The 27,425-nt window shown below is 37.2% G+C and overlaps 1 protein-coding gene across 3 annotated transcripts in view; it reads left to right on the top strand.

The window, feature by feature from the left end:
* Positions 1-26,845, top strand: part of LOC110029631 (coiled-coil domain-containing protein SCD2-like) — a 78,651-nt gene extending 51,806 nt beyond the window's left edge. For 2 of the 3 annotated variants that reach the window (XM_020732004.1, XM_020732003.1), the window contains exons 12-17: positions 259-377; positions 2,234-2,303; positions 21,893-21,937; positions 24,180-24,220; positions 24,890-25,016; positions 26,661-26,845. In XM_020732004.1, the coding sequence (XP_020587663.1) occupies positions 259-377; positions 2,234-2,303; positions 21,893-21,937; positions 24,180-24,220; positions 24,890-25,016; positions 26,661-26,749 (491 nt within the window). In that variant the 3' untranslated portion in view covers positions 26,750-26,845. Of the gene's footprint in view, positions 1-258; positions 378-2,233; positions 2,329-21,892; positions 21,938-24,179; positions 24,221-24,889; positions 25,017-26,660 lie in introns of those variants that run through there. The other variant, XM_020732005.1, reaches the window with a different exon arrangement.
* Positions 26,846-27,425: the final 580 nt, after the last annotated feature.

Genomic DNA, 27,425 nt, shown 5'->3' with positions numbered 1-27,425 from the left:
CATACATACCACCCAATTCTTATATATTTACTTATCAAACACCAAAATTTACTTTTTACATTTATAACACCCAAATCTTTCATATCACATTCATATCACATAAAAACTACCACCATTTTAACTTTTAAAATGTGAAATTCACCTTTTCATGCATAGGTAAGATGTCATATATGTAAAAATTGAAGTTTAGGTATTAGATATGTAAATACATAGGAATTGAGTGGTTTGTATTTAAATCTTCCCTTTTTTTTTTAATAGGAAATGAAAACTCTGGGAGAAATAAACTGGTACGTGAATTAAATGATATAGCTGGAGAAGGCAACATTGAGAGTATGCTTTCTGTTGAGCAGGGTTTGAGAGAACTTGCAGCATTGAAGGTTGCTTCTTTTTTTTTTCTCATTCATTTGCTGTAGCTATTGTAATGTGCAAACACTATAGCTAGAATTTCAACAGCTTCACATTCTAGCGGCGTAGTTTATGTCATTTCTTTCTTTTAGAAGTGAGACAAGTGTCAAATTAGTCCCTTGTACCCTTTTTATGGGGTCATTTTAGTCCTAGAGTCTGTAAGAATGCCAATTTAATTCCCAGATTTTCTTAATATGGGCTAAACAGTCCCCACAAAAGATTATTTCAGCCCCAATTTAAAGAATATGGGAATTAATTTAGTACTTTTATAAACTTTGGGATTAAAACGACTCCACATAAGTAGTGTGGAGATTATTTTGGCACTTTACTCATTAGAAGTAAACTGCACCTTCACATTAAAAAGAAGAATTGGACTCAGATGTTTGAATTCGCTCATCCCTTGGCCTATGAGCTTGTCAAACTCGAGAGAAGGACTTCTCTTACTGGGGCCAAGGTGATGGCATCTATTATGAAATATTAGTATCTGGAGATAAGATTTTGTGGGGAGTTAAAAGCTTAAACGGGTACGTAGATAGAGATTCATTAAAGATTGGGCATGTTTGCTTTTATGGATGTAGCCATGGGTTTTGGTGGTAACCACAATTATAAACAAGTTCAAGATAGATAAATCTTGGTGTTGAGCCAATAATTTAAACATTTCTTTCAACAATAGTTCGCATGGTTGATTTCCATCCAGGGAACCAAGTGAGCGCTAGAAACATGTCTTTGTCCTCCATCTGTGTAGTTGATGGGTTATTGTGACTGTGGTGGCATATACCAACCTTAAACTTTTATCCGCTTTTTTATTCTTTTTTCTTCCTTTTTTCGTTTCTATTTTTCTCTGTTTTTTTTTAATAATCTTTTTTATATCTATCTGTAGAGATAGAAATTGAGATCGATTAAGAGAGGAAGTGGGAAGAGATGAGGGGAAGAGGAAGGAGGAGGAAGATGTTGGGGGGGAGGAGAGGAAGAGAAAGGTAGAGGAAGGAGGAGGAGGAAGGAAGAGGATGGAGGTGGAAGGAGGGTGAAGAAGAAAAGAGGAGGCAGCGGGCCGCTATCTGTTCTGTGAGTGGCTGGAAGGAATGACGGCACAGGTGGCTGGAGGGAGAGGTGGCCCCTTGGCAGGAGCTGGTCCAAGAGTGAGACATGAGATGGAGAATGACAGTAAGAGTGGGGGCTAAAGAGTGAGAACATGAGTGAAGTGGCTGAGGGGATTGTGTGGAGAGTTTAGGTTTTTTGTTATTATTATATTTTATTAATAAACATGAATGTGGACTTGGACCGCGCAAGAAAAGGGAAGGGCATGGACTCTGGTATGATTTTTCTAAAAATTTTTTATGGTCAGCAACTACAGGAAGACATAGGAGTTGGAGGATCTAAAGTTTTATTGGATGAGAGCATTACAGGCCAAAGGGAGATTGGAAGAAGCTGGGCAATCTAGGCGAGATGCCAGATGGTTGTTGGGCGTGCATGAATTGCAGAGTTGAGCGTTTGCATATATTAGTATGTTTCATATGCTGCGATAGGTTTGCTTTGTTTGCATATTCAATCTAACTGGACTGAATTCAACTGCCCTCCATTTCTGGAACTAGGTCCATACCTGTGATCCCTCCTTGAGTTTGCTTAGGAATGACATAGACCACAGTGGATATTGTTAGATGCATGATTTTTTAACCTTTTTGAATATGCTTAGGTGAAGTTTTTTAAGCACAACATATGCTACTGTCATCACCCTAATTTATTTCTAATCCTTTTTAAAAATTTATTTTATCTTGTTATGATTCACTCAATGCTTCAACATTTGCTTTGCCCGCATATCGTTTCTTAGGTGGAGGAGGCTGTTGTGCTTGCATTTGCTCAGCAACGACGTCTAAATTTACACCGGCACCTTGCGTCTGGTTCGTTCCCTTTCCGACTGTTTGTGTGAGTGCATAACTATTAAAAGGGATTCAGTCTTTAAATTGACTGCTTTTTTTGTAGGAATAAAAACTAATTCCAATAGTGTGAACTTATCCTATTAATACTCTTTATTCGGTCTCGATGATTTATTTCCCATCATAATATCTTTTTAACTACCTTTAAATGTTATTGCTGGTATTTACTTTTTTTTTTTTCCAGATTTGTGAAATGTTCATAGCCAAAATGATTGTCCCTTTTACCTCAAGTTTCACTTTGTGAATGATAAATGATCAGGTCTTGTAATAAGGCATACTCGACTTTTCATGAAGTTGTCAAAACAGCTCAATTACTATGTGCCATAATGATTGCCTTACCTGTATTGGCTATCATAACATATTCTGTTGCAAATGATAGGTCATAGGGCTGTAAGTTTCTCATCCTTAAAACATTTCTTTTCTATTTATCATGCTGTTTGTATGGCCTAATATGAGCTTTTGAATTTACCGTTTGATCACATACAGGTCCTGTAATAGATTGCCAAATTGAACTGTTAACACTCCTAGAGCTCTTCTGACACTGATTTAGGGTTTCTACATGTTGTTGAGGGATCGATAAAGAGGTTGTGTTTAAGGTAATGACGTGGGGATCATGGGGGAGCAGCTGGGCGCAGGTCCAGCCCAATTGGACCGGCCGGTCCTCATGGAGGGGGGGCCCCACCGCCCCCTCCTTCCTCCTCTTTCCTTTTTCTCCCTTTCTATTTATTTCCTTTCTTCTTCTTCCTATTTTCCTTCCTAGGTCTTTTCCTAATTTAAATGATTTCCTAAAAACCTAAATCCTGATTTTATTCTCCTTCCCTAATTTAAACATTTTCTAAAATCTGAGATCTTGATTTTATTCTCCTTCCCTAATTTAAACCTTTCCTAAAATCTGAGATGTTTATTTTATTTTATTCTCCTTTCCTAATTTAAATGTTTTCTAAATTAAGGGTCAAGTATTTTATAAATAGGAGATGAAGTGTTTAGTGTTAGGGGTGTTTGTTTTTTAAATCTAAATTCAGTTTTGTCTGAATATTTTTCCTCCCGAGGGTTTTATCCGCGACGGAAGGTGCTTCAGTTGTAACCCCATATGAGGTGGTGATTTTCTTTGTCGTCTCAACCACCAGACGCTGTCCCACAGTCCGCCGTCGTTCTAGCCACCTTCCTGCACTGTCGACCACCCCCTACTAGCTCACAGCCGTCCGATTCTCCCTGTTGTTCCTCCGACGTTGCCGCCAATCCATTGCAGCTTCCCTACAGTCGATTTCCCCTGCTGCCCCTTCTAGACGCCTGTGGAAGCTGCAGTTGCAGCTCCTTGATGCCTCTGGAGGAAGCTGAAGTCGCAGCTCCTTGCTGCCCCTTTAAGACGCCTCCACTGTAGCCTCCTGCAGTCGCAACTCTCTGTCGCTCTTCCAGCACCACCGCCAAATGCTCCTCTGCCCACACCTCCTGCCGCCTCACTCCTAGCAGGTCGCTGCCTCCTTCCCTCCGTTGCTTGGCTCTGGCCCCGTTTGTGCCTTCGCCCCTCGGCTTCAGTCGCCATTTGTGCCTCCGCTCCTTGACCGCAGCCACCATTCGAGCCGCTTCCAGATTCTAGTCTTCGACAACATTTATTGCTTCTTCCGCCTAGGGTTCAACGCCTCAACGAGCGTTGCGTAATTTACCTGTCATCATTTTGGCCTTCATCGTAGTCACCGCTCCATTATCCCTCTCTCCGGACTCCCTCCTCATCAAGCTTGTTGTGTCTTTATATGTTGAGTGTTGTTATAATGTTTTGATTTACGCAATGTCTTTCTTTCCTTTAAATCACTGTTGTAATCGTCTTTTACGTTATTAATAGATTCGTGTTTTTCATCGTGGTTTAGGTTAACTCCTGTATCATTTGATATTAGAGCTAGCCCAACCCTAGTCCTATCCTAGGGTTCCCTAGCATCTGCACCCCTACCCAAGCCAAAGATTCCACTCCACCTTTTTTCTTTTCCTTCATTTTCAACTCTCTTTTGTTTATTCGTCAAGCCTTGTCCCTCTTTTCACCCCTCCCTAAAGATGCGATCCACCGTAAAATTTGCCGTCTACAATAATAATTGGCAGAACTCGATGAAGGGACTGAAGGCGAGGTCACCCTCTTTCGTGATCTAGAGAGTCGACAGTAAGATAAGGACAACGACCTCAATCCATTTTACAGGGAAGATAACAACGACGACGAATGTCGTCCATGCCGTTTTGGCATCCACTACCAGAGGCCACCGAGACTTCGAAATTAAGATAGATCTCCCCGATTTTGACAGAGGTATGGATCTAGATGAATTCCTTGACTGGCTGCGAGCGGTCGAATGAACATTTAAATACAAGGAGATACCTAGAGATTATCTTGTCAAACTAGCAGCTATTAAACTGAAAAAGCACGCCTTGTTATAATGGGATAACCTACAACATCAACGAACTAGGGATGACTGCGACAAAATCACGAAGTGGGACAAAATGAGAAAAGTGCTACTGCGAAAATAGTTGTCGCCACACTACCGCCAAGATATGTTTCTGAGACTACAACCTACAACAAAGGGAGATGTTTGTAGAGGAATTTACAGTCAAATTCAATCAGTTACAAATAAAGTGTGACTCGGTTGAACAAGAGGAGCATGCCATCGTCTGCTATCTCGGAGGCCTGAAGCCCTCCATTAGCAACGTAGTTCAACTACAACCCTGTTGGTCACTGGGTAATGTCCAAATCTTAGCCCTAAAAGTTGAAAGGCAACAAAGCAGACTATACCACAGTCTTCCTTCTAGCAGCAATCCTCATACAAACAAACCCCAGCAGCAACAACTAACAACAAAGACTCACCAGGAATGGGGAAACCAGCGTCTAGGAATACAATAACCGACCAAGGTGATAAGAAACTCGAGAATGGAAGCTCATCCGGGCCAATGCCAGCCAAAAAATGTTTTAGATGTTAGGGTTTCGGCCCCATTGCCTTCAGATGTCCCACAAACCGAATTGTCTTGTTCACAGACCAAGGAGTCATGGAGAAAATCGAGGATAGGGAACCAGAAGAAAATTTCGTTGAAGCACTTCAGCTCCCAGAGGATGAAGACGAATTGCTAGTCATACGACGAGTCTTATAATCAAAACCAACACGTGATCAATCATGGCTAAGACATAGCATCTTTTGAACGAAGTGTACAGTAAAAAGATAAAGTTTGCAGTCTAATAATTGATAGCGGCAGTCTTGAAAATGTCGTCTCTACACAAATGCTGACAAAGTTAGAATTACCCACATAGAAACAACCACAATCTTATTCCCTCACTTAGCTAAAAAAAGGAAATGAAATTCACGTGGATCAATAGTGCCTTGTTGAGTTATCGATAAACAACCAGCTAAAGAAACAAGTATGGTGTGGCTTCTATCCCATGGAAGCATGCCATATTCTGCTGGGATGACTTGGGCAATACGACCGCAAAGCTCAGCATGACGGGTTTAAAAACACACGCTCATTCAAGAAAGATGACAAACTCATCGTATTACAACCAAGTAAATACTCAAGAGGAGTAAAAAATACCGAGGAAACAATCGTTTCAAGAGCCACATTCATGCAGTCAATTCAAGAAGCACCGATGGCACTAGCCCTTGTCATCCTTGAGGGGTCTGAGGAACTACAATGATAAGTGCAAGATCTTGTGACCAAAAGGCTAGTTAGAGAAAATACGAGTTCGTGCGTTTGGCCAGCTCTAATGGAATCCAAGAAAGATTGATCATAGAGGATGTGTATTGATAGCAGAGCCATCAACAAAATAACTATCAGGTACCAATTCCCAATTCGTCCAGCTCTTGGACCAGTTACATGGAGCCACGCTGTTCTCAAAGATCGACTTACACAATGGATACCACCGGATACCGATGAAACCAGGCGACGAATGGAAGACCGCCTTCAAGACACGAGAAGGACTATACGAGTGGACAGTCTTGTCATTCGTTCTGTCAAATGCACCCAACATCTTCATGAGATTAATGAATCATATATTTCGCAGCCTCATCGTGTACAACACTTTTGAAGTACTCAAGAACGAGAAACCATACATCCATTCAAAGAAATGCACTTTAATGACATACACAACACTTGACAACAATATTTGAAATACTTTAGAACGAGAAACTATACGTCCATCGAAAGAAATGCACTTTTATGACAAATCAAGTATGTTTTTTGGGTTACATCATATCCAGTGCAGACATTCAAATGGAATCGACAAAAATTGAAGCCATTATAAGTTGGATCACACCGTGATCGTTCGCCGAATTAAGACAGTTTTTGGGGCTAGCATCACCGTTTCTTCATTAAAAATTTCAGTATTGTTACCGCTCCCCTCACCGAGCTTTTAAAAGGCAAAGAGTTCACTTGGCCAATAATTGCTCAAACTAGCCTTGACACACTAAAAGAAAATGCAACTCAAGCACAAGTTCTAACCTCATCTAATTTCAAACAAGTATTCAGAGTAGAATCTGATGCATCAAGCGTCAGAATAGGGGTCATACTGAGCCAGGGCAGTCACCCTTTCATCTTCTTTAGTGAGAAACTAAACTACCCCTGGAGGAAATACTTAACATACGACAGAGTTCTATGCAATCGTTCGAGCCCTAGAGCACTGGAGTCACTATTTGTTGACAAGTGAATTCACACTGTTTACATATCATGAAGCCTTGAAATTTTTGAACAGCCAGAGTAAGCTTAAAGGCCAAAACATAACCTGGGCAGAATTTTTGTCATCTGTTAATTTCGTACTTAAAGACAAAGCTAGAATCCAGAAACGTGTCGTTGATGCACTAAGCAGACGTCACTTATTAATCACTTAAATGAAAACAAGCGTTATAGGGTTCGAGATCATCAATGACCTATAAACAACAAACGAAGACTTAAATGATATATAGAAACAATGTCAGGAAAGCCAACAGGGCAGAACTACCGTGCAGATAGGTACTTTTTCTACTGCAATAGACTATGCATTCCAAGATGCTTCTTAAGAGAAGAAATTATACAAGAGAATCATAATTGAGGCCTTGCAGGCCATTTCAGCAGAGACAAGTCTCTCACCCTCGTCAAAGAACACTTCTCCTGGCTTCTACTAACAAGAGATGTAGTGCTACACATTTAACAATGCAGAATTTGTCATTTGACAAAAACAAGAGTGCAAAATACAGGTTTGTATACACTGTTACCTGCTGGAAACACCCTGGGTGGATGTCAGCATGGACTTCGTATCATGTCACCGCACACTAGAAGACTCTCACATCACTGGTTTATACTTCAGGGAGATTGTCAAATTATACGGGATTCCCAAAATCATTACCTCTGACAAAGATGACAATTTTATGGGGTGAGTTTGACACCAAGCTCCAATTCAGTTCAGCAACTCACCCACAGACAGTCGGTCAGACCGAAGTAGTGAACAGGAGCCTGAGCAACCTGCTAAGATGTTTTGTAGGAAAGAAGATCAAACAATGGGACCTCGTCATAGCTAGGATGAGGATGGTAACGAGATAGCTAAACAACAAATCCACAAGTCTGACAACGGGACGCAGCCCATTTGATATTGTCTACGGCCGCAATCCGCTAACACCACTTGACCCGGTTGCACTTCTACTAATGTTAGAACTCAATCAAGATGCTACAAAGCGGGTTCATGAGATCCATAAAATTCATGATGAGGATGGTAACGAGATAGCTAAACAAAGCAGAAAATATCAAACACAAACAAACAAATCGAGGAAAAAGTAACATTTCGAGAAGGCGACCTTGTCTGGATTCGGTTAAAAAAGGAACGATCCCCTGTAGGAACTTTCAGAAAACTGAAACCTGGTGCAGGTAGGCCTTTCAGAATTTTGTGAAAACTTACAACGCATACAAGATTGACTCACCAGGAGACTAAAACATTTCAGCGACATTCAATGTTGCAGATTTACTCCGAACTTCGAGGATCCAAAAGCTTCGACAGTTGTGGTTGAAGCTCCCCCAATCCCAGGAGACTGACGCGGGCTCATGGCGGACCTGCTGGGCACAGGTCCAGTTCAGCTAGACCGGTTGATCCTCTTAGAGGAGGGGCCCACCGCCACCTCCTCTCTTCTCTTACCTTTCATTTTGCTCTCTTTTTCTTTCCTTTCTTCCTCTTCCTATTTTTGTTCCTAGGTGTTTTCCTAATTTAAATTCTTTCCTAAAAGCCTAAATCCGAATTTTATTCTCCTTCCCTTATTTAAACATTTCCTAAAATCTAAGATCTTGATTTTAATCTACTTCCCTAATTTAAACCTTTCCTAAAATTTAAGATCTTGATTTTATTCTTTTTCTTATTTCTTAATTTAAATGTTTTTTAAATTAGGGTCAAGTCTTTTATAAATAGGAGATGAAGTGTCTAGTATTAGTGATCTTTGTTTTGAAATTTGAATTCAGTTTTGTATGAATTTTTTTTCCTTTTGAGGGTTGTATCTGATGATGAGGAAGGCGCTCCGGCTGTAACCTTGTCCGAGGTGGTGATTATCTTCACCATTCCGACTACCACACGCTGCCTCACAACTTGTCGTTGTTCCAACCACCTTTCTGCACCACCAATCACCTCCCTACCAACCCACAGCCACCTGATTCTACGTGTTGTTCCTATCAGGTTACCGACCAGTCAATAACAACTTCCCTGCAGTCGCAGCCCCCCTCCCCCCACCCGGCTGCCCCTTCCAGGCGCCACCACTACAACTTCCCTTCAGTCGCAGCTCCCTGCTGCCCCTTCCATACGCCTCCACTGTAGCCTCCTGTAGTCACATCTCTCTGCTGCTCTTCCTGCACCATCATCGGATGCTCCTCTACCCGCACCTTCTCCTGCCGCCTCACTTGCAGCAGGTCACAACCTCCGTCAGGCCATCCCAGTGCCTCCAGCCGCTGCCTCCTTCCTTCTGGCAGCTCATGGTCTTTCTCCGCCTCCGCTCCTCTGCTTCTGCCGCCATCTCCGCCTCCGCTCCTCTGCTTCTCCCGCCATTCGTACCCCCGTTCCTCAGCTCCGGTCGCCGTCTGTGCCTTCGTTCCTCGGCTCCAACTACCATTCGCGCCTTTGCCCCTAAGCTTCAGCCGCCATTTGTGCCTTTGTTCCTCGGTCTCAGCCGCCTTTCCCACTATCTCCGGATTCCAGTCTTTGACGACGTTTCCCGCTTCTTTCGGTTGGGGTTCGACTCCTTGACGAGCGCCGACTTACTTTCACTCGACATCGCTCCGGCCTTCATTGCAGCCACCGCTCTGACACCCTCTCTCCGGACTCCCTCCTCGTCGAGTTTGTTGTGTCTTTGTGTTGAGTCTTGTTGTAATGTTTTGATTTATGCAGTGTCTTTCTTTCTTTTGAGTTATCGTTGTAACCATCTTTTAAGTTATTAATAAATTTGTGTCTTGCGTCATGGTTTGGGTTACTCCGGTATCAGTTAAGATTATAAGTTGGCTTTGATATGAGATGACACCAATCTATAATTTCTAAATGGCTTTGAAGAATCAATAATGATATTGGGGTGTTGCTCAATGAAAAGGAGGGAGAAAAAAGCTTAAAAGCAAGGTTGTTTGGAGGAGGAGAGTGCATAAGCTGCTTTCCCTTGGGGGGGAACAACAAGGAAGAAGAGAGGTTGCTAGGTCAGCAATATACGGACGTCGAGAGGTTCTACGACCTACCCTTCATTAAGCTACAAGCTTACTAGTTGAAGGAGAATGCTACAACCCTCTGAATAGAGAGGAAAACAAAGAACAATCTCCAAGTAACATAAAACACAAGCCAAAGTTCCAAACGATGTTCTCAAATAACATATATATAAGTCCAAAGCAAAATAATCTAAATGCTAATTCCAATTAAAACAATAGGGCTCTATGGGGACTGACTAGCCCTTGGGGGCTGAATTTTCTAAGTGGGCCATCGAATAGAATCGGATGGACTGGTTTATCTTCTCACAATATGCAGACTAGTGTGGATGATGCCACGTCGTTCTCCTCGGGTTTACACGGCTTTGGCTTTTTCAATGTTGACCTCATTTTGAGGTCAATATTCTTTTCCTTAGGATCCTAGGATCTAGCTCTAGGGGTTCCTATTGACTATCTTATAAAACTAGTATTGGAATCCATCCCCGTAGAAATTTCAGCCACTTCCTATTTCTCTTGTGATATCTCACATTGATGATCTCAAAATCATTGTTGTATGGTCGAGTGGTTAAGGACTATCATATGGAGACTCAGGGAGAAGTTCCCAATAGAATTTCAAGCCCTAGGAAAGCCTCTTCAGGACTTTAACTTCACACACACACACACAAAATGCACAAAATTCACTAAGTTGCACAAGATCAGACTAAAATTGAGCTCAAAGAATGGGTTAAAATGCGAACTTCTCCGGACGACCTCCGACGACGAAATGGACTGCACCAACACGTCTGGGACATCAATTTTAGCTAGAAAAGACACTCATATTGTCATAATTCCTCGCACGAGCAAATTGTACACAAATCGATGAATTCGTCCGAACGACACCGGATAACGAAACAGACCACGCCTTGTCCGGAACGCCAAAATTATCTAAAAAAGACATTCAATTTTCTACAATCTGACGCACGAATGAAAATGCAAAAATCAAATTTTATTTTTGAAATATTAAATATTTTTATATTTATATCATTATTTATAATAAAATTTTTTAATCTTAAACCCTATTTCCCCATTTCCCCATTTCCCGCACACTTAAACCCTTCGTTCGACCCCTGCGGCTCGATCAGGTGTTTGGTTCGCCCTCTCTGTGTGCCTAGCTCCCGTGGACGATCCACGAGACGATATCCCTCTCTCTTGGCTCTTCTTCTTCCTCGCATGGCCGCTCGACCTCTCGACTCTCCAATCGTGGGAGCTCAGCTGGCTCTTCTTCTTCTCGAGGCTTTATTTTCTCCTTCTTTATGGTGACGATTCACTCCCGTTATTTGATTCGACCACCAGTGAGGCTGGTAGGTGGCTGTCATCCTCTCGTCTCTGCCTATAAAAAAACTTCCTAGAGTACTGTTTTGGTTTGTTGAAAATTTTGAGAGGGAAAGGAAGACTGAGATTGTTTGGTTAGTTGTTGTTTAAGGCTCTTAGGGGAAGACTCTGCCGAAATTCCTTCTCGGCTAGGTTCTTGTGTGCTGAAGTGTTTGTTGGTTGCTGTTTCTCGAAGCTTTTAGGATGAAGGTTTTTGTAGGAGGTGTTTTCTTGAATCTGTCTTATAGTTTTTGCTTTGAGTCTGCGTTAAGAGGTATTTCTCTTCTTTCCTCTAATATGCACCATTTCGGATGACATCTAAAATTTCTTTTATCTTTTAAAGCATGTGGAAGCAAGATTTGGGCTTGTTTTGAGATTTAAGCATGAATAGTTCCTGAAAAACATTAAAATGGAGCATAATATGGCTGCTTACTTTTCTTTTTCTGCTTAAGATACATGATGAATAAGATTTCTTTTTGGAAAGTTTTAGTTGTTATTCTATGGAATGCATGCTAGGAAGAAAAATGCAAGGTTGAAGCTTCTTTTATATATATATATATATATATATATATATATATTTATCCAAGTGGATGTTAGAATTAGTTTCAATACTGGATAATATGTTGACATTAGAAATCCGTTTATGCTTATTCGTTCTCTGTTACTTATTACTATTTGGAACATGTACTGGATGCAATACTTTTAAATATAAGGCTTCAAGAGATTTGATTTTGATAGCCCTATTTTGACCTATTTGTTGGGTTCGGTTTTGACTCTTTTGAGATGGATTCTTGCTGGAAGTATTTTTTTTTTTTTTTTTTTCCCATTTTGTTGGGTTTGATTTTCATTTTTTTGGAATGGATTCATGTTGGAAACTATCTTGACCCATCTGTTGGGACCCAGTTTTAGTTATTTTGGAATAGATAAATGTTGGAAGTATTTTTTTTTGCTTTTCTACCATTTGATTGAGTTCGATTCTGGCTCTTTTAGAATTGAATTATAGCTGGAGGTATTCTTTTTGTTTTTTTTTTTGCTCCTCTGCTGGTCTCACGTTTACCTGTTACAGTTAGTTTGTTTTGCCTCTTTGTCGAGAGCTCAGATGTGCCTGTTTTGGATCCTTGTCTTACCCTTCTTGATGGGTTCGGTTTACCCCTGTGCTGGGCTTGGTTTGCCCCTGTATTGAACTCGGTTTGCCCCTTTGTTGGGCTCGGTTTGGTTGGAAGCTCTTTATATAACGTTCCTCCTGAGATTTTTATTGATAATCAAGTTTGTCATTCCAAAATTTATGATTTCAATATCTACTTCTATATGGGAATGTTTAATATAAGTGGATTAATTCACTATCATGCCTTGCTCAATAAAATGGCTTCAATCGAGATAATTTATGTGAGTTTGTCCATTCACTCTCTTATGTATATCAAAGGAGTACAATGGTGATATTTGTGGTGGCTTTCCATTTGCTGTGAAGCTGGTTTAGTGATTTTTGGTCTGTTGCCCTTACCCTTGAGCATTCTAATTGGTTTCCTTTTGCTTCCTTTTGCCCTGTTTGGTTGTTCTCTGCTGCCCCTGACTGTGAGCCTTCACCTGTAGCTCTTTTATGTTAAATATAGTTGGTTTGGGGCTTGGTTTTCTCCTTACTGCCTCTGGCCGTGAGTCTTACTGTCGTGGTTCCTTGGTTTGTGACATGGTTGGTTCGGGCTTGGCTTTCTCCTTGCTGCCCCTACCCGTGAGCTTTTGTCCTATTTCCTATCCTAAATTGTGGGCTTATGTTGGAGCTTGGTTGTGCATTTCCTGGCTTCTACATGTGGGCTTGTTATGAAGTTCGGTTGTCCCTTTCCTTAGCCTTACCCGTGAGCTCCTATCCTCTTTCCTACTTTTACCCGTGAGCCTATTGAGGATTATTCAGGTTCATTTTGTCCCGGCTGTGAGCACTTCTATATTTTCTAAATTGGTTTTACATTAATACAATTGTGAAAAGCTTTTAATAAGGGGTGGAATTGAATGGATTTGATATTGGCAGGAATTTTTTTTTTTTTTTGGAAGTCCAGAAGGTTGCTCTCTATGGATTATTCTCTTTTATTTTATGAAATATGAAAGGCTCTTATAGTTTCATTTCGGGAAATCATAAAATTGATATAAATTGGATTCATGAAAGGATTAGAAAACTCATAAAATTGTCATTTGGAAATGATACCTTTCTTGGGTTGATCATCCCCTTTCTTGGGTTGATCCAATTATAAAATTTGAGAAAATGATATCCTCTGGATTGATTCAAGGATCTTGGGCTCTCTTTTTCAAATCTTTTCGTCACAGTTTTTTTTTAGAGTTGTTTCACCCTTCATTCTTTTGATCTTTTGGGTGGATCAGTTCCTCCTCTCTCATCTCCATTTTTGTTCTTTTTTTTTCCTTGCTTCTTGGTTCGGTTTTCCGGTTTTCAGTTCGGTTTTCAGTGCTTATGTCTGACACATAAGTGTTCATATATAGTCTTTTGCTATATATGAAACCATCAAGCAAGGTCGTAAGTAGGTCGGTTTTGTTTTAGGCTTACGACGATGATGACAAAGGCACGCCGGTGGTAGAGCAAAATGATATTTCATCCTACAACATCAGTACCCAATCCTGGGACATGATAAACTGTAGGATGATAGTATCATTCACCGACACAAGACTAGCGGGGGACCCGTACCTTCTTAGGTTGTTGGCGGTCTTACGTCCGACGGCGTGATCGACTCGTGAACAACTATACTTTCAAAACATGATAAGAACTGATACAATATTTATAAAAATATTTTCACTACAAAATTAATACAACTTCCTTTTTGTATGCCTGAAATTGATGTGTGAAATGAATGTACATGCTAAAATATAAATTTAAAAATGTGTTACAACTTGATTGTCCACTTATTGGTTACCAGTACCGGGCTAAAGAATACCCTCCTAAGTTAGGTTTAGGAGGACACTCTTCTAGTTGAGTGACAGGTTTTATATATTCGAATGACCGATAGTAGCCTTCGAAGTCCCTCGAGTACAAATATATTATATTTGAGCCTAGCCCCGACCAGAGTGCTTGCGGTCCCCTCTTTTTGGATTTTTCGTATGCTTTATTTTTTGGGAAAGCACTCGTGGTCCTTTTTTCCGGGATCTTTCCGAGATTTTGATAATTTTTTTAGAATTGTCATTTGTCGATTTCCTCGAGTTTTCCAGGCAATGTTTCTTTTATTTATACATTAAATACTAGTTCGCTTAAAGGAGCAGCAGACCTTCTAGATATACAGGTTGGATTTACATCACAGCATTTTACTTCACAACATATTGTATTGTTCTTCTTCTTTACTATACATTCAATTGTTCTTTTCTTTTATATTGCATGTTTTATTGTTCTGCATGTTTTATTGTTCTTAATGTTTTATTGTTCTTATACACACTATACCTTAGAATAGGAGGTCAGTAGTTGGTTTTATAGGAGGTACACGACAGCAGAGCGTTGACTAAACAATTGCATATACCTTTAAAATTAACATCGAATTCGGAGGTGCTACGACGAGGAGAGAATACCACGGGCAGCATGGCAAGGACATTCAGAAGAGCAACGTCAAAACAAATTCATATCATTAAGCACTCTCCTTAGTTTAAATAACCACCCATAGGATTTCAAGGTGGTTTGTCTAGCGCAGCGTAAACCCTCACATATCACTCTTAGGCTTTTGCATAACCCTGTTGTACAATTATAAGTCCTAACACTTTAGGATTCTGAGATTATTGTATAGTACAGTGTAAATCCTCCTATCTTTTTAGGCTATTTGCACGATCAGATATCGTGCGAACATAAGTCATAAATTCTAAATAAATTGCAGGATTAAACATTAAATAACATCACTTCAAATGCATAAAGCCAAACAATACGATAGTTGGGAAATCACTAGAGTTTTTCCTGGATCTGTGATATCTCCTACTCTTCATTCCTTTGGATTCCTTAAAATAAATGTTCCTGTTTGAGCCACTCCCATTTGATTTTTCCATATCCAATCGTGGAAACTTAAACTTTGAAATCTTAAAGGCAGAACCACTGATCTTAATCAAGAGTTTTCTCAAGTGACCCCAGTCATTTAAGATGTAATTAACTATAGAGGTTTGTCTCTATAGGGAATTTGGAACCCAGGTAAAATAAACTCTATCTAATCTTTATATTAGGTAGGGGAACTTGTTGGTCTCATATAAAAATGTTTCGAAGACCAAACGGATGTCACAAATTCTTTAATTTAGGTGATTGAGCATACTACAAGTGATATGTTTATTCTTCGGGATAAGTGTATTACTTGTGGTATTGTGCTCAGTCATCTAAACTATTTAAAATATGAGACCCATTTGGTCTCATTTCTTTTCAAAATTAAAAAATATATATATTATTTTAAAAAAAAAATCAAAACCACATATTTATATTTAAGTTATTTTCATATCTATAAAATTATCTCTTTTTCAAAACTTGAAAATTAAAACGACCGACATTCACTGGAAACATATGCATCTTTATAGTTATGACAATAGATCGATGGTTTTGAAGGTAACAAAAGTATTGTTGTGGCCTTGTAGATCAATTTTGGCACATTGTCATAATTATAAAGGATTCATGTAGCCAACCCCACGTAGTAGAATTAAGGCTTTGTTGTTGTTGTTGTTGTTGTCTTCATAATTCATTTGACAATCCTGAATGGACCATCAGGTCTAGGTTTGAGTTTCCTACGACAACCTACAGGAGATCTCTTCTTCTTCAATCTGATCCACACTAAGTCACATTTCTTGATGTCATGGATGCGCCTAGACATGTTTTCCTGCTTTTGATATTTAGCATTTTCTTTGACAATTCTTCCTTCTACCTATTCATGCAAAACCAAATCTTCTTCTCTATGGACAATGCTTCAATGCTATGCCCAACGGCCGGAAGTATAGGGGTGAGCTCCATTGGCCGTAGCCCTTTTGAGATAGTTCAACGGGAGGAATACTCTCACTTCATCGGAAGCTTGACACCTTGTAGTCATTGCATGCAAATCTCACTTGATTATTATCTGCAATTAGCAACACGTGCTACATTATTCTTCCACATGTTTCTAATATCTCACATACTCACAAACATGCATTAATTCTTGACCCTACTGCAATTTTCACTAATCCTTGTATTATGCATTGCTTGCAACATGCTAATTTGGATGCAATTCTAACCTCATAACTTACATGGCTTGTGCATTCTGCATTGCATATCATGATTATCTATATGTAATCAACATTCCGCAAATGCATTCTACATAAATATGGTGTTCTCCTTGAAGAATTATATTCTAAATTTTTTAGCATACTTTTGGATGTCAATGCAAGCATTGAATTGAACTTTGGTATTCAAATATATGCTATTACAGATCACTCTTTAATTTTATATTATGCATTTCATTATATCACCAATATATATGTTATCTTTTATGGTAAATATTTAGCTGGAGGAGACGTAGAGAATGTAATGCGGCAAACCTACTGAGGAAGCAATATGGATCGTGATAGGCAAGCATTGGTTGACTGCCATTAAATTGAATTTTATGGATTATAATCCATTGCAGAGTATTATCAACCAAGTACGCTATAAGATATGCGACATCTTCCAGCAATAGCAGAAGTGTTTGGACGGATCGGACAATCGAGATTATGGAATCTTCGTCAATTACAGTCTAGTTCACCGGAATGGCTTTGAGAATCTCCATTGTATAGTTTTTAAATTTTGTCCACATTAGATTTCATGGGCTAGATATATTTCTAAAGCTAGGTATTTTAAGCTAGTGATTCAATTTTTTTTTCTCTATCATAGGCTAATTTTTTTTTGGACATTCCATTATTAAGATTATACATTAGATTCATGTCAGACATGTATTTGATTGGCAGCTTCTATATTGGGCTTATGGATCTTTATCATATTCTTATTAGATTATCTTTAAAAGCATATTACTTTATATTTTTCACATGTTGATCCAACTATGTAGATGGCTATCTGAGCATATGTTAAGTAGTCTCCTTAGTTTGACTCATATATAGAACCACCTATCACTTCAGTTTGGATTGCTTTTCCATCTTTTCTTACATCACTTTAACCAATCCACCTTATGTTTGTTGGGTTCTATTTTGATAAACCCTTGCAAGTACAAATGGATGTTATTTTTATTTTGGATGAGAAGTTTTGGATTGGTCACAATGCTCATGGTTATTGATAGAAAATTGATAAATTGATGAATGAATTCTGCATATGTGCTAACCCCTTGATGCGGGAACTCTCCGCTTCTGACGCGGGACGTGAGCCGCGCAACTCCCGCGATTGCAGTAGATGGGGAGACGGGTCAGATCAATCTTGATTTCCTTTTTTATGTATTTTTTCCCATTATTCTTCATTTCTTTTTAGTCATTTCCTATATAGTTGTTGTATTGGGTTTGGAAGACAGTTATTCGTGTATTTTGTATCGGGATAGCTGCCAGCATCTTTTCTTCCTTTCGAGGGCTGCATCCTAGGAGCTCAGGTGGTACTTTGGTTTTATCTTAGTCTCCAGGTAGTGATTAGCCTCTCTATCCCCTTCTATATCTTCTCCATGTCACTCCCGAGTGCCCTCTCTTGCTGCAGCCACCCCTGAACAACTACATATAGCTATTTTCTCTGCAGGTTTCCAATTTCAGCCTCTATCCCCGCTGTCGTCGCGCCGGACAGTCATCTTTGTTGTCCCGCAATCCCCAACATTCCATATTATTGTCGCCGACATTCCCCCACACTGCAGTCTCCCGGAAATCGTTGTTTCCTACTATTTTATGATTTTCCAATTGCCTAATCATCTGTTTCTCTTTGCGGGCTCCGAAAATTTGGAAAACACCACAGACTCTCGTCGAGAGCTTAACAGGGGAGTGTTAAGTTCCGGATCGATTTTTCAGAAGACAGAAGAGATAATAGATAAGACACTACCTAGAGATTTCACCCTCATTTCGCAACGGGACTTTAAGATCTGGGGTTTGAGGTGTCCCATAGGCACAAACCCCTATGGTTAATCACCCGTCCTAATAATGGGAGAGAATTTTCGATTATGAATAGTCATTAGGCGCTAAATATTTAGACTTAGCACGTAGTATCAGCAAATTTGAGATCTTAAATTATAAAATTATCACTGTGAGCTCAAAACGGATGGTGGGGGAAACAAGGATGAACCCTATCAAGATCTCATGTATCTATCATCCCAAGTTGTCATGGCTGGTGTTTGCTTAGTCAGCAGAGATAGTCGACCCAACTTGATCGAAGGATTCTTGTCAGTAGCCATGGATTGTTTTATCCAAGGAGACCTTGTAGAACCGAGGTGAATGTTTGTCTAAGGGGACTATTCTAAGTCGACCTTAGCTTACAGAGGACCTTTTGCCCTATCAAATAGACCATATGATTCAATACTCAAAATGACAGACTGTCATTAGCCGTGACCGTAATATAATTGTGTCATTTAGCGACAAACCACCCAGTCAGAGGGTTATGGTTGTAACCATTTTGTGTGGTATCATTTAACAGTAAGAACCACACGGATAGATGACTAGAGTCATGTACTTACTGACTTAAGATTTGTTTTGAGCATGAATTTAGGGTCTGTTTGGGGTAGCTGCAGAAAGTTGTTCAATTATTACCAAAAAAATGAAAAAGTCATACCACAGTTTTCTAGCAGTCACCGCAGGTAGCCAGATATGGTGGAAAAATGTAGTTTTTAGCTGCAGGTTTTTGAGAACACGGATAAAAAAGTAGTTTTACTAAATAGAAAAAATTGTAGTGCAGCATGACATCGCCGCCGCACCACCACCCCCAAACACACCCTTAAAAGTATAGTTGATATGACATTGGTTATTTATGAGCTCGATTCAGTACTAACTTTGTCCGCAAACAGTTGCGGAGGGCGGATGAATTTTACTTTAAGCATTAAGTGACATAATTTTTCATTTAAAAATTATTTTTTTATGATTTAAAAACATTTTAATTTTATAAATGAATCCCTTCGGTTGAAATTTACGATCAACACGGTCATCATTAGGGAATTATGTCTTTGAAACTGTCGACTTTGTCTCGCTCACAGAGGATCCAGTTCAATAATTTAAATAATTGAATTTGAAATAAACTTTGAGATATAATTTTAAAATAGACCCCTTTAGTTGAGATTCACTATCAACATGGCCTTCATCGGAGATTTATATCTTTGAACCCTGACGACTCTATTCGCTCATAGAGAATTGGGCTTAATAATTGAAATAATTGAATTCGAAATAGACATTGAGATATGTTTTTAAAATAGATCCTTCCGGTTGAGATTCACTATCAACAGGACCATCATCGGAGATTTATGTTTTTGAACCATGCCGGCTTTATCCCGTTTATAGAGAATTAGGTTCAATAATTGAAATAATTGAATTCAAAATAGATATTGAGATATAATTTTAAAATAGGCCCAACACGGCCATCATCAGAGGTTAATTACTTAGACTTCATTAAGAGCATTAGTCCTGTCAACTCCTGTTCTCATAAGGAGGATCTAACTAGCTAGTGGTGGCTCAATTTTGTCGACTCCGGTCCCTATGGGGAGGAGGATCATATTGGTGCAGTGGGGGCTCAATCTTATCGGCACCATTCCCTGTAGGGAGGAGGGTCGGATTGGCTAAAGTGCGGGACTTACGACATATTGAATTATGTGCATGTTTTTCGAACAAATTTTCTATTAGCTTAAGCATATGTTTGACCCACATAGTATTCTCAGACGAAAAAGTTTAAGAACTTTGGTTTATCGTCGGAGCACATGTAGGTGTTTAATTTTATTGAATTGAATTAATTTTTAAATAGCTTAATATGTATTTTGAGGCATATTTGGTTTGATCCTAAGCATTTGTTTTATCCCGCGCAGCCTTCTTGGACCTTCTTTCCAACCCCTTGCCCTTGTCGCCACAGAATAGACCGCCTTGTCGTTGTTCCTACATTTCTTACCTCCCTTTGTTGTCAACATTGCCCCCTTGCTGCCACCCTTCCTTCCAACTCATCTAACTTTCTTTTCTACCTCTCTAGAGGTCTGAACCCTCGCCTATCGTCACCACATTCCCTGTCGGAATTGGTGTTGTCATCTGTCATTATTTCAGATTCCCGTTTATCGTGTTGTTGCTAACTCCTATCTCAATTGGTTGGTTGTAATTTCCTATTTGAATTTCAACAATAATATTATTATACCTTTGTTGTTTGGGTTAACTTCCATTTTACTCTTTATGATATTTAATAGTTGAGAATGATGGCGGCCCGAATTATGATCAGATTTATGATTTTTGACAGTAGTATTCAAGGTATCAAAGCATAAATGGATTAAATGTTTCAATTCTTCTTCATCAGGACATGCAGAATATTTTTTTAAGAAAAAAATTTATTGTCATTTCCAAGTTTCACTAGATTACAAGTAAAGCATGATAAATAAGAGTAGGATCCCGTATCATCATGTTATCTTTAATTTTGTATTTCAATTTTTATATTATTTGGCGATTCTTTTTATTGGCTGGAGTATGCAATTTTGCTTTTAAAAAACATTCAAGCATATTATTACCAAAGATGATTATTAATCTAATGAATTGAATAAACAAAAAATAAAAAATTATACTATTTCATGTCTTTTTGAAGCATGTAGCCGTTATCAGTGGCATTATTCTAGCTCATAGTGTTCTGAAAGCGTGATTAATTTTTTACTCATATTCTAGCTGGCCATCTAATATGAGAATAACAAAATTGTAATTATATTATGTAATTTGTCCAATTATCCAGCTATTCTTTATTGAGGCATTTACATACATACCACCTATTGCTTCTGTATTTACATGTCTAACTCTTAAACTTTACTTTTTAACATTTATACTGCCCAAATTTTTCATGTCAAGTAAAAAATACCACCATTTTAACTATTAAAAGTGATGCACCTTTTCATGCATGTTTAAGGTGGGATGTATGTAAAGATTGAAGTTTGAGTGTTAGAAATGTAAATACATAGGAATTGAGTGGTATGCATGTAAACCTTCCTTCTTTATTTATGTATGAGATCAATGACAGTGGAGTCATTCTCGCGAGGAAAAACTTTACCAATTTATGTCGGGAAATTGGTTTATCATGAGTCAGCTTTTTAAATTCATAGGACAACGAAGAAAATTTGAATTTTTTGTATTCAATCTTTATAGCTCTTGATATGTTCCTAATAACTGCTTGTTTTGTTATGAATGTTGTTAGTAATGTCTTCTTTGGCATTGTCAATTATTGCCTTTCATGAAAATGATGTCTTTGGCATTGTCAATTATTGCCTTTCATGAAAAAGATGATCCTTAGCATGCTACAATTAGCTATTTTGTGTGTGCCCTATATATCTGCATATTTATGAGCTTTCTGATATTGGCAATTTTCAATTTCTGGGCACAATAACGGCTATTTATTCTCTAGGACTGACTAGAAAGTTAATATTCTCTTTTGATGATTTGTCCAGATCTTAAATCACCCGGTGGTGATCCAAAGTTCATGGATGCCTACGGTAATAACATTCACTTCATCTTTGATTATTTTAACACGTGTTTCTTTAAAGTCCATTAAAAGTTCACCTTTATTTTTTAATTATTCCTGTTTTTAGCAATGTTTATTTATTCTTAGTATAAACATCGTGATGTTTATTTGCATTTAGTAAAGTTGAATTTTGATTAGAGTTTTATGTGGCTTTGTGAATCACAATTCAAACATGATTTAATATATATCTGACAACACGAGAATTCTTGAAATTTATCATCATATATGGGGCTATTGTATGTGCTGTAGTGCTAAACTATGCCTTCTATGAGGATAGACACTTTTCAGTACTAATTTATTTCCATGTATTTTTCAATCATGCAGCATATGATTAGGAAATTGACACCATTTATGTTAATCTACACTATCATTATTAGTAAGATACATGTGTTTGTTATGGATTGTTAATCTATTTTATGTTAATCTACACTATCATTGTTAATCTACACTATCATTGTTATGTTTAATCCATTTTACGAAAGTGGATTATGTGTTTGTTAAAAGCATATACTTCAATGCCCATTTTTGAAGTGGAGTTTACTGTTCTCAGATATACCTCTTACCATTGCAGATTAACTAATTTAAGAATAGGCAATGCAAGGGGACTTCAGGATGCATCTTGTGCTTAACCATTATAAAAAATCAAATAAAACTTTATAAAACCACACCCATTTTTTAGATTTACAAAAATCAACCATATCCGCTGCTTTTATAAGGTTTATTCCTAAAAGATCAAATCTATGTTTTAATTCTACTTTGTCATGATCCACCTAACTTTGAAAATCTCAACAACATAACGATTACATTGACATATTTTCTTATTTAAATCTTAGCAATTTTTTGTAAATGAATTACAATTTCTTACCTTTAAAGTTCCACTATTCATCTTGGGTATTATTTCTTCCATCCTCTTTTTTATACTCTTGAGAGGTAGATCTTTAACCATTTTTTGATATTATATAATCAATTCTTCTCCTGAAATTATTTTGTAGACCTTTTGGTTGCTCAATATTAGAAAGTATGATCTACAGAAGATAAAATTTGTTAGATTCTATCATTTGGCTAGATGTTGGTTTTAAACTTCACAAACTCTCTCAAATAATGATTTCATTTTCACACGTTAAGTTAAAAAAAACTATCATTTTTAAAGTTTGTTTACCATCTACAAGTAATCAGAGTGCTGAAATCCTAAAAAAATAAAGTTATCTTTACTTCTTATCTTAGAAAAAAATATATCTATTATGTGACGACTTCACCTTGAAAGTAAAATAAAAAGTATTCTTGTTGCTTAAATTATGTGTTTGGTATTGCAAGTATCATATGAAACTACAAAATCAAGTATAGTTTCTTCCCTCGCTTTTATGTTTTATTTCTTGCCTTCCATGAACCCTTTCATAGTTAGAGCCTTTATATCCGTTTAATCACCTTTAATTATTATTCTCCCTTCCTCATACATATATTCTAATATTTCTCTATATTTTCTCAAACCATTTCTTTAACTTATCTTTTTATCCAACAAACTGCGCACAGGCTAACTATTTTTGTAATCCCCTCACTGATCATTCGCTTAATAGCAATAACTCTATCCGTAGCCTTACTCACTCAATAATTTTCTCCTTCCATTTGTTATTACTATTTTCCTTATCATATTTTAATTCTTAATCTCTCCAATATATGTTGAACTTTTTATTTATTTTTTTGCAAGCATATAATATTTGCTCTTGTTTTGATTATTGTGCCCAATAATTCTGGTCTTCTCATTCTGTCCTCAACTTTCATGTTGTAAATATAATCTTCATTTTAGATGTTGTCAGCTCTTATCAGCCTTTCACAGTAATTGGGTTACGTTGTGGTCGACTTTATTTCTCGTCATAATTGGGTTGGTCATAGCTTGGCGCTTCTAGGGGATGACATGACATTAACAATATTCAAATTTATATTTATTTTATGACTTTTGGTGAAATTTTTATGATTGGTCATTGATCTCACATCTACTCTTATACTCAGAACAAGTTAACCACTTATGCTTGATTGTTTTATTTTCTTGTTAGATAACGCCAATGGCTAATACAATACACCTTAGCTTTATATCTGCATTTATTTGTAACAGATATGGAGAACCTGGAGATCTATGCTTCTTAGTTGCTGTTGTGCTATTTAAAGACTGAATCAAAGTTATGTAACCATTTTCATTTTTTTTTTTCACTTTTCAGAACTAAGCGACGAGGAGTCTGAAGATGTTTTGTTCAAAGAGGTAAGGATGTTCTTCTTAAATGTTAAATATAGAAGTTATGATTCACACAAAATGTTGCATCTTTGTGCATTAATATAATAGTGTCTTTTAGGGGTGTAGACGAGTCGAGCTTAAGTCACATTCGGTTTGAGCTTGATTAATTAATTGAGCTTTAGCTCGTCGAGCTTACTTTTATTAGTTTGAACCGGCTTGTTTATTATGAAAGAGAGAAAATAATATCAATTTTTTAAAAATGCACTTTAATATATAATATAATCCCAAAAGGGATATTAATGATTTAGGAGTATCTTAGTGTAAAATGCATGGTCTACCCTTAATAATTCTTGGCCTAAACACATTTTGATTCAATAGTAATTTATTTGTATATTATTTTATTGCAATTAATAAATAATTTTTACATCCAACCACTCAATTCTTATGTATTTAGATGTCAAACACCTAAACTTCAATTTTTACATATATATGCCACCTTACCTATACATGAAAGGTGTATTGTACCTTTTTAAAGTTAAAATAGCGGTATTTTTTATAAGACTTGAAAGATTTTGGTGGTATTAATGTAAAAAAATCAAAAGTATAAGTGTTAATATGTAAAGACATAAGAAGTGGGTGGTATATATGCAACTGCTCTTTTTAAAAAATATAAGATTTATCATCCACCTTATTCAGGCATGGCTTACATATTTCTGGAGAAGAGCCAAATCCCATGGCGTGGATGAAGAGATTGCGGATGAAAGGCTACAGTTTTGGATTGGTCGCTCAGGTGAATCCCCTACTTCTCATGACGCGGTTCATGGTGAGTTCTCCTCTTAACTCTTATAACTGGCCCTTTATACCCGCCGTTTTTATTATTTTTTAATTTTTTATCTATGCTCGGAGTGTGCAGATCTTACTTCATAAATTTTGCATTTCTAGTAGCTTTGTTTGGGCTATCTTTTTAGGCATGCTCGTTCAAGATTCCTGTTGATGAAAACATTATAGCTGACATTTGCCACCCAATTCCTCCGTATTTATATATCGAACACTGAACTTTAATATTTACATTCACAACACTTAAAATTTAAACATCGCATCGAAAATATACTTCTACTAATATTTTATTAATCAAAGGCATATGTTTATGCATAGGTTTATAGCTAGGGTGTCAGTTTAGCTCGAAGATTGTTAATCATTCGAAGATTGATTTGAATTTTGCCTCGGATCAAAATCGGATTGAAATAAATGAGTCGAGCTACGAGCCAAATTTTTTTATCGAATTTTTTTCGAGCCAACCCCAGCTCGGCTCGGAATCGGATCGTTAATCACGCATGGCTGTGAATTTAGTAAATTAGCTCAAAAATTGTTAATTGCTTAAAAATTGATTCAAATTTTGGCTCAGATTAAGATCTGATCGAAATAAACGAGCTGGGCTACGAGCCAAAATTTTGAATCGATTTTTTTTTAGCCAATTTTGAACCGACCCCATCTCGGCTCGAAATCAGATCGTTAACAGCCCTATTTATAGCACCAAGGTGTCATAGCTATGAATATCAAATTTTTGTGGTACGTATGTAAATTTTCTATTTGCACTTGGCCCCAATCATCCATGGAATCCCAGAATAGGATTGCCAAGTTGAACTAACAACACTATTATATGCTTGACTTTTAATCTTTGCTCACATTTGTAAATATATGCAAGCAAGAATTTATTGTATATTATATTAGTTAAAATAGCTAGCACTTATGTTAAAATATGCGAAAATAATTTAGAGAAATTTACATACATGCAATTCTTATGTATTACAAATCTAACACCTGAATTTTCATATCTAATTTATAATACTTTGGTGTCATAAATCTAGGCATGAAAAGATGTATTTCCCTTTTAAAGATTAGTTGATAGTGATATTTTTCTTGTGTAATTAAAGATTTGCTTGTTATGCATGTAAATACTAAAGTTTATATACAAAAGATGAAAATTTATAAGAATTTTGTAACGTCCCAATAAGCAACTACACAATACGTACAATCTAATTCATATAATGGTGAACATTATTGTTCAAATAGAAGAAGAAAATAAAATTATAAAACAATGATATAACTTTCAAAAATGTAAAATGCACATTTTCATACATAGGTAGGATGGCATGTGTGTAAAAATTGAACTATGATTTCTAGAAATATAGGTACCTAACTATTGGGTGGTTTGTAAATCTTCCTACAGCATATTCCAAATCATATTTACCTACTCTTATTATTACTATTATTTACATACATACCACACAATTCTTATGTATGTACATATCTAACACATAAACATTCATATTTTACATGTATATCAATCAAATTTTTAGCATCACATCAAAAATACCCTTCACTACAGGAAGAGAACTTTAGTACTAAAGCTAACATGATTTGATTGTTACAATGAAATTCTCCGCGTGAGTTTCTTTCCGTGCAGTTGAAGGAGGTCTGTTGGAGCTGAGAAAACTTGGCATTGAGCAGCGACTGTGGGAAGCTTCTCGCAGTGAGATGGATCATAGCTCTTGAACACAATTGCTCATCTAATGTTAACTACTCTTTTGTGTATTATTATCTTTTTTTTTAATTAACATATAAGTATAATAGCTTGTTTGTTGAGCATTTTAATAGCTTTACCATTGAGTGTTTTTTTTTTTATTTATCTATCTAAAAAACTATCTGTGAAGGGCTAAATAGCCCGACTTTTTTTAAGCAAGAGCCCTCCTACACAGGTACACGCATGCCTGTGCGCATATAAGTGCGCGTGCACACATTAAAAAGAGTGAAGTGTCAAAATAGTCCCTAGACTATTTATATAATGTTATTTTAGTTCGATCGAGTCTAAAAAATAGTCAAATAAATTAGTCTGATTTTTTTTTAAAGTGAGTCTAAGTAAGTTTTATATCAAAAGAATTTGGGGCTAAATTGACACTTCTATGCTCTCAAACTAAAATGATCCCCTTTCAAATAGTCAAAATTATTTTGACACTTAGTTCCATTAACAAGAAAAAAAAAAAGATTTAGATTTTATTACGCTTGATTTTTATTTTTTTTTTCTTGGTTATTTGTTGATTTTCTTTTAATGAGCAAACCTCTCTCTCTCTCTCTCTCTCTCTCTCTCTCTCTCTCTCTCTCATAATCTATCTAGTCTGTTTTCTATAAATAGTTGAGAAATAAGTCAACTCTTTGGGGTATTATATATGGA

Source organism: Phalaenopsis equestris, unplaced genomic scaffold (assembly GCF_001263595.1).
Source record: "Phalaenopsis equestris unplaced genomic scaffold, ASM126359v1 Scaffold000600, whole genome shotgun sequence".
Lineage (NCBI taxonomy): Eukaryota > Viridiplantae > Streptophyta > Magnoliopsida > Asparagales > Orchidaceae > Phalaenopsis > Phalaenopsis equestris.
The sequence above is the reverse complement of the archived record's forward strand: the minus strand, read 5'-3'. Positions and strand labels throughout refer to the sequence as shown.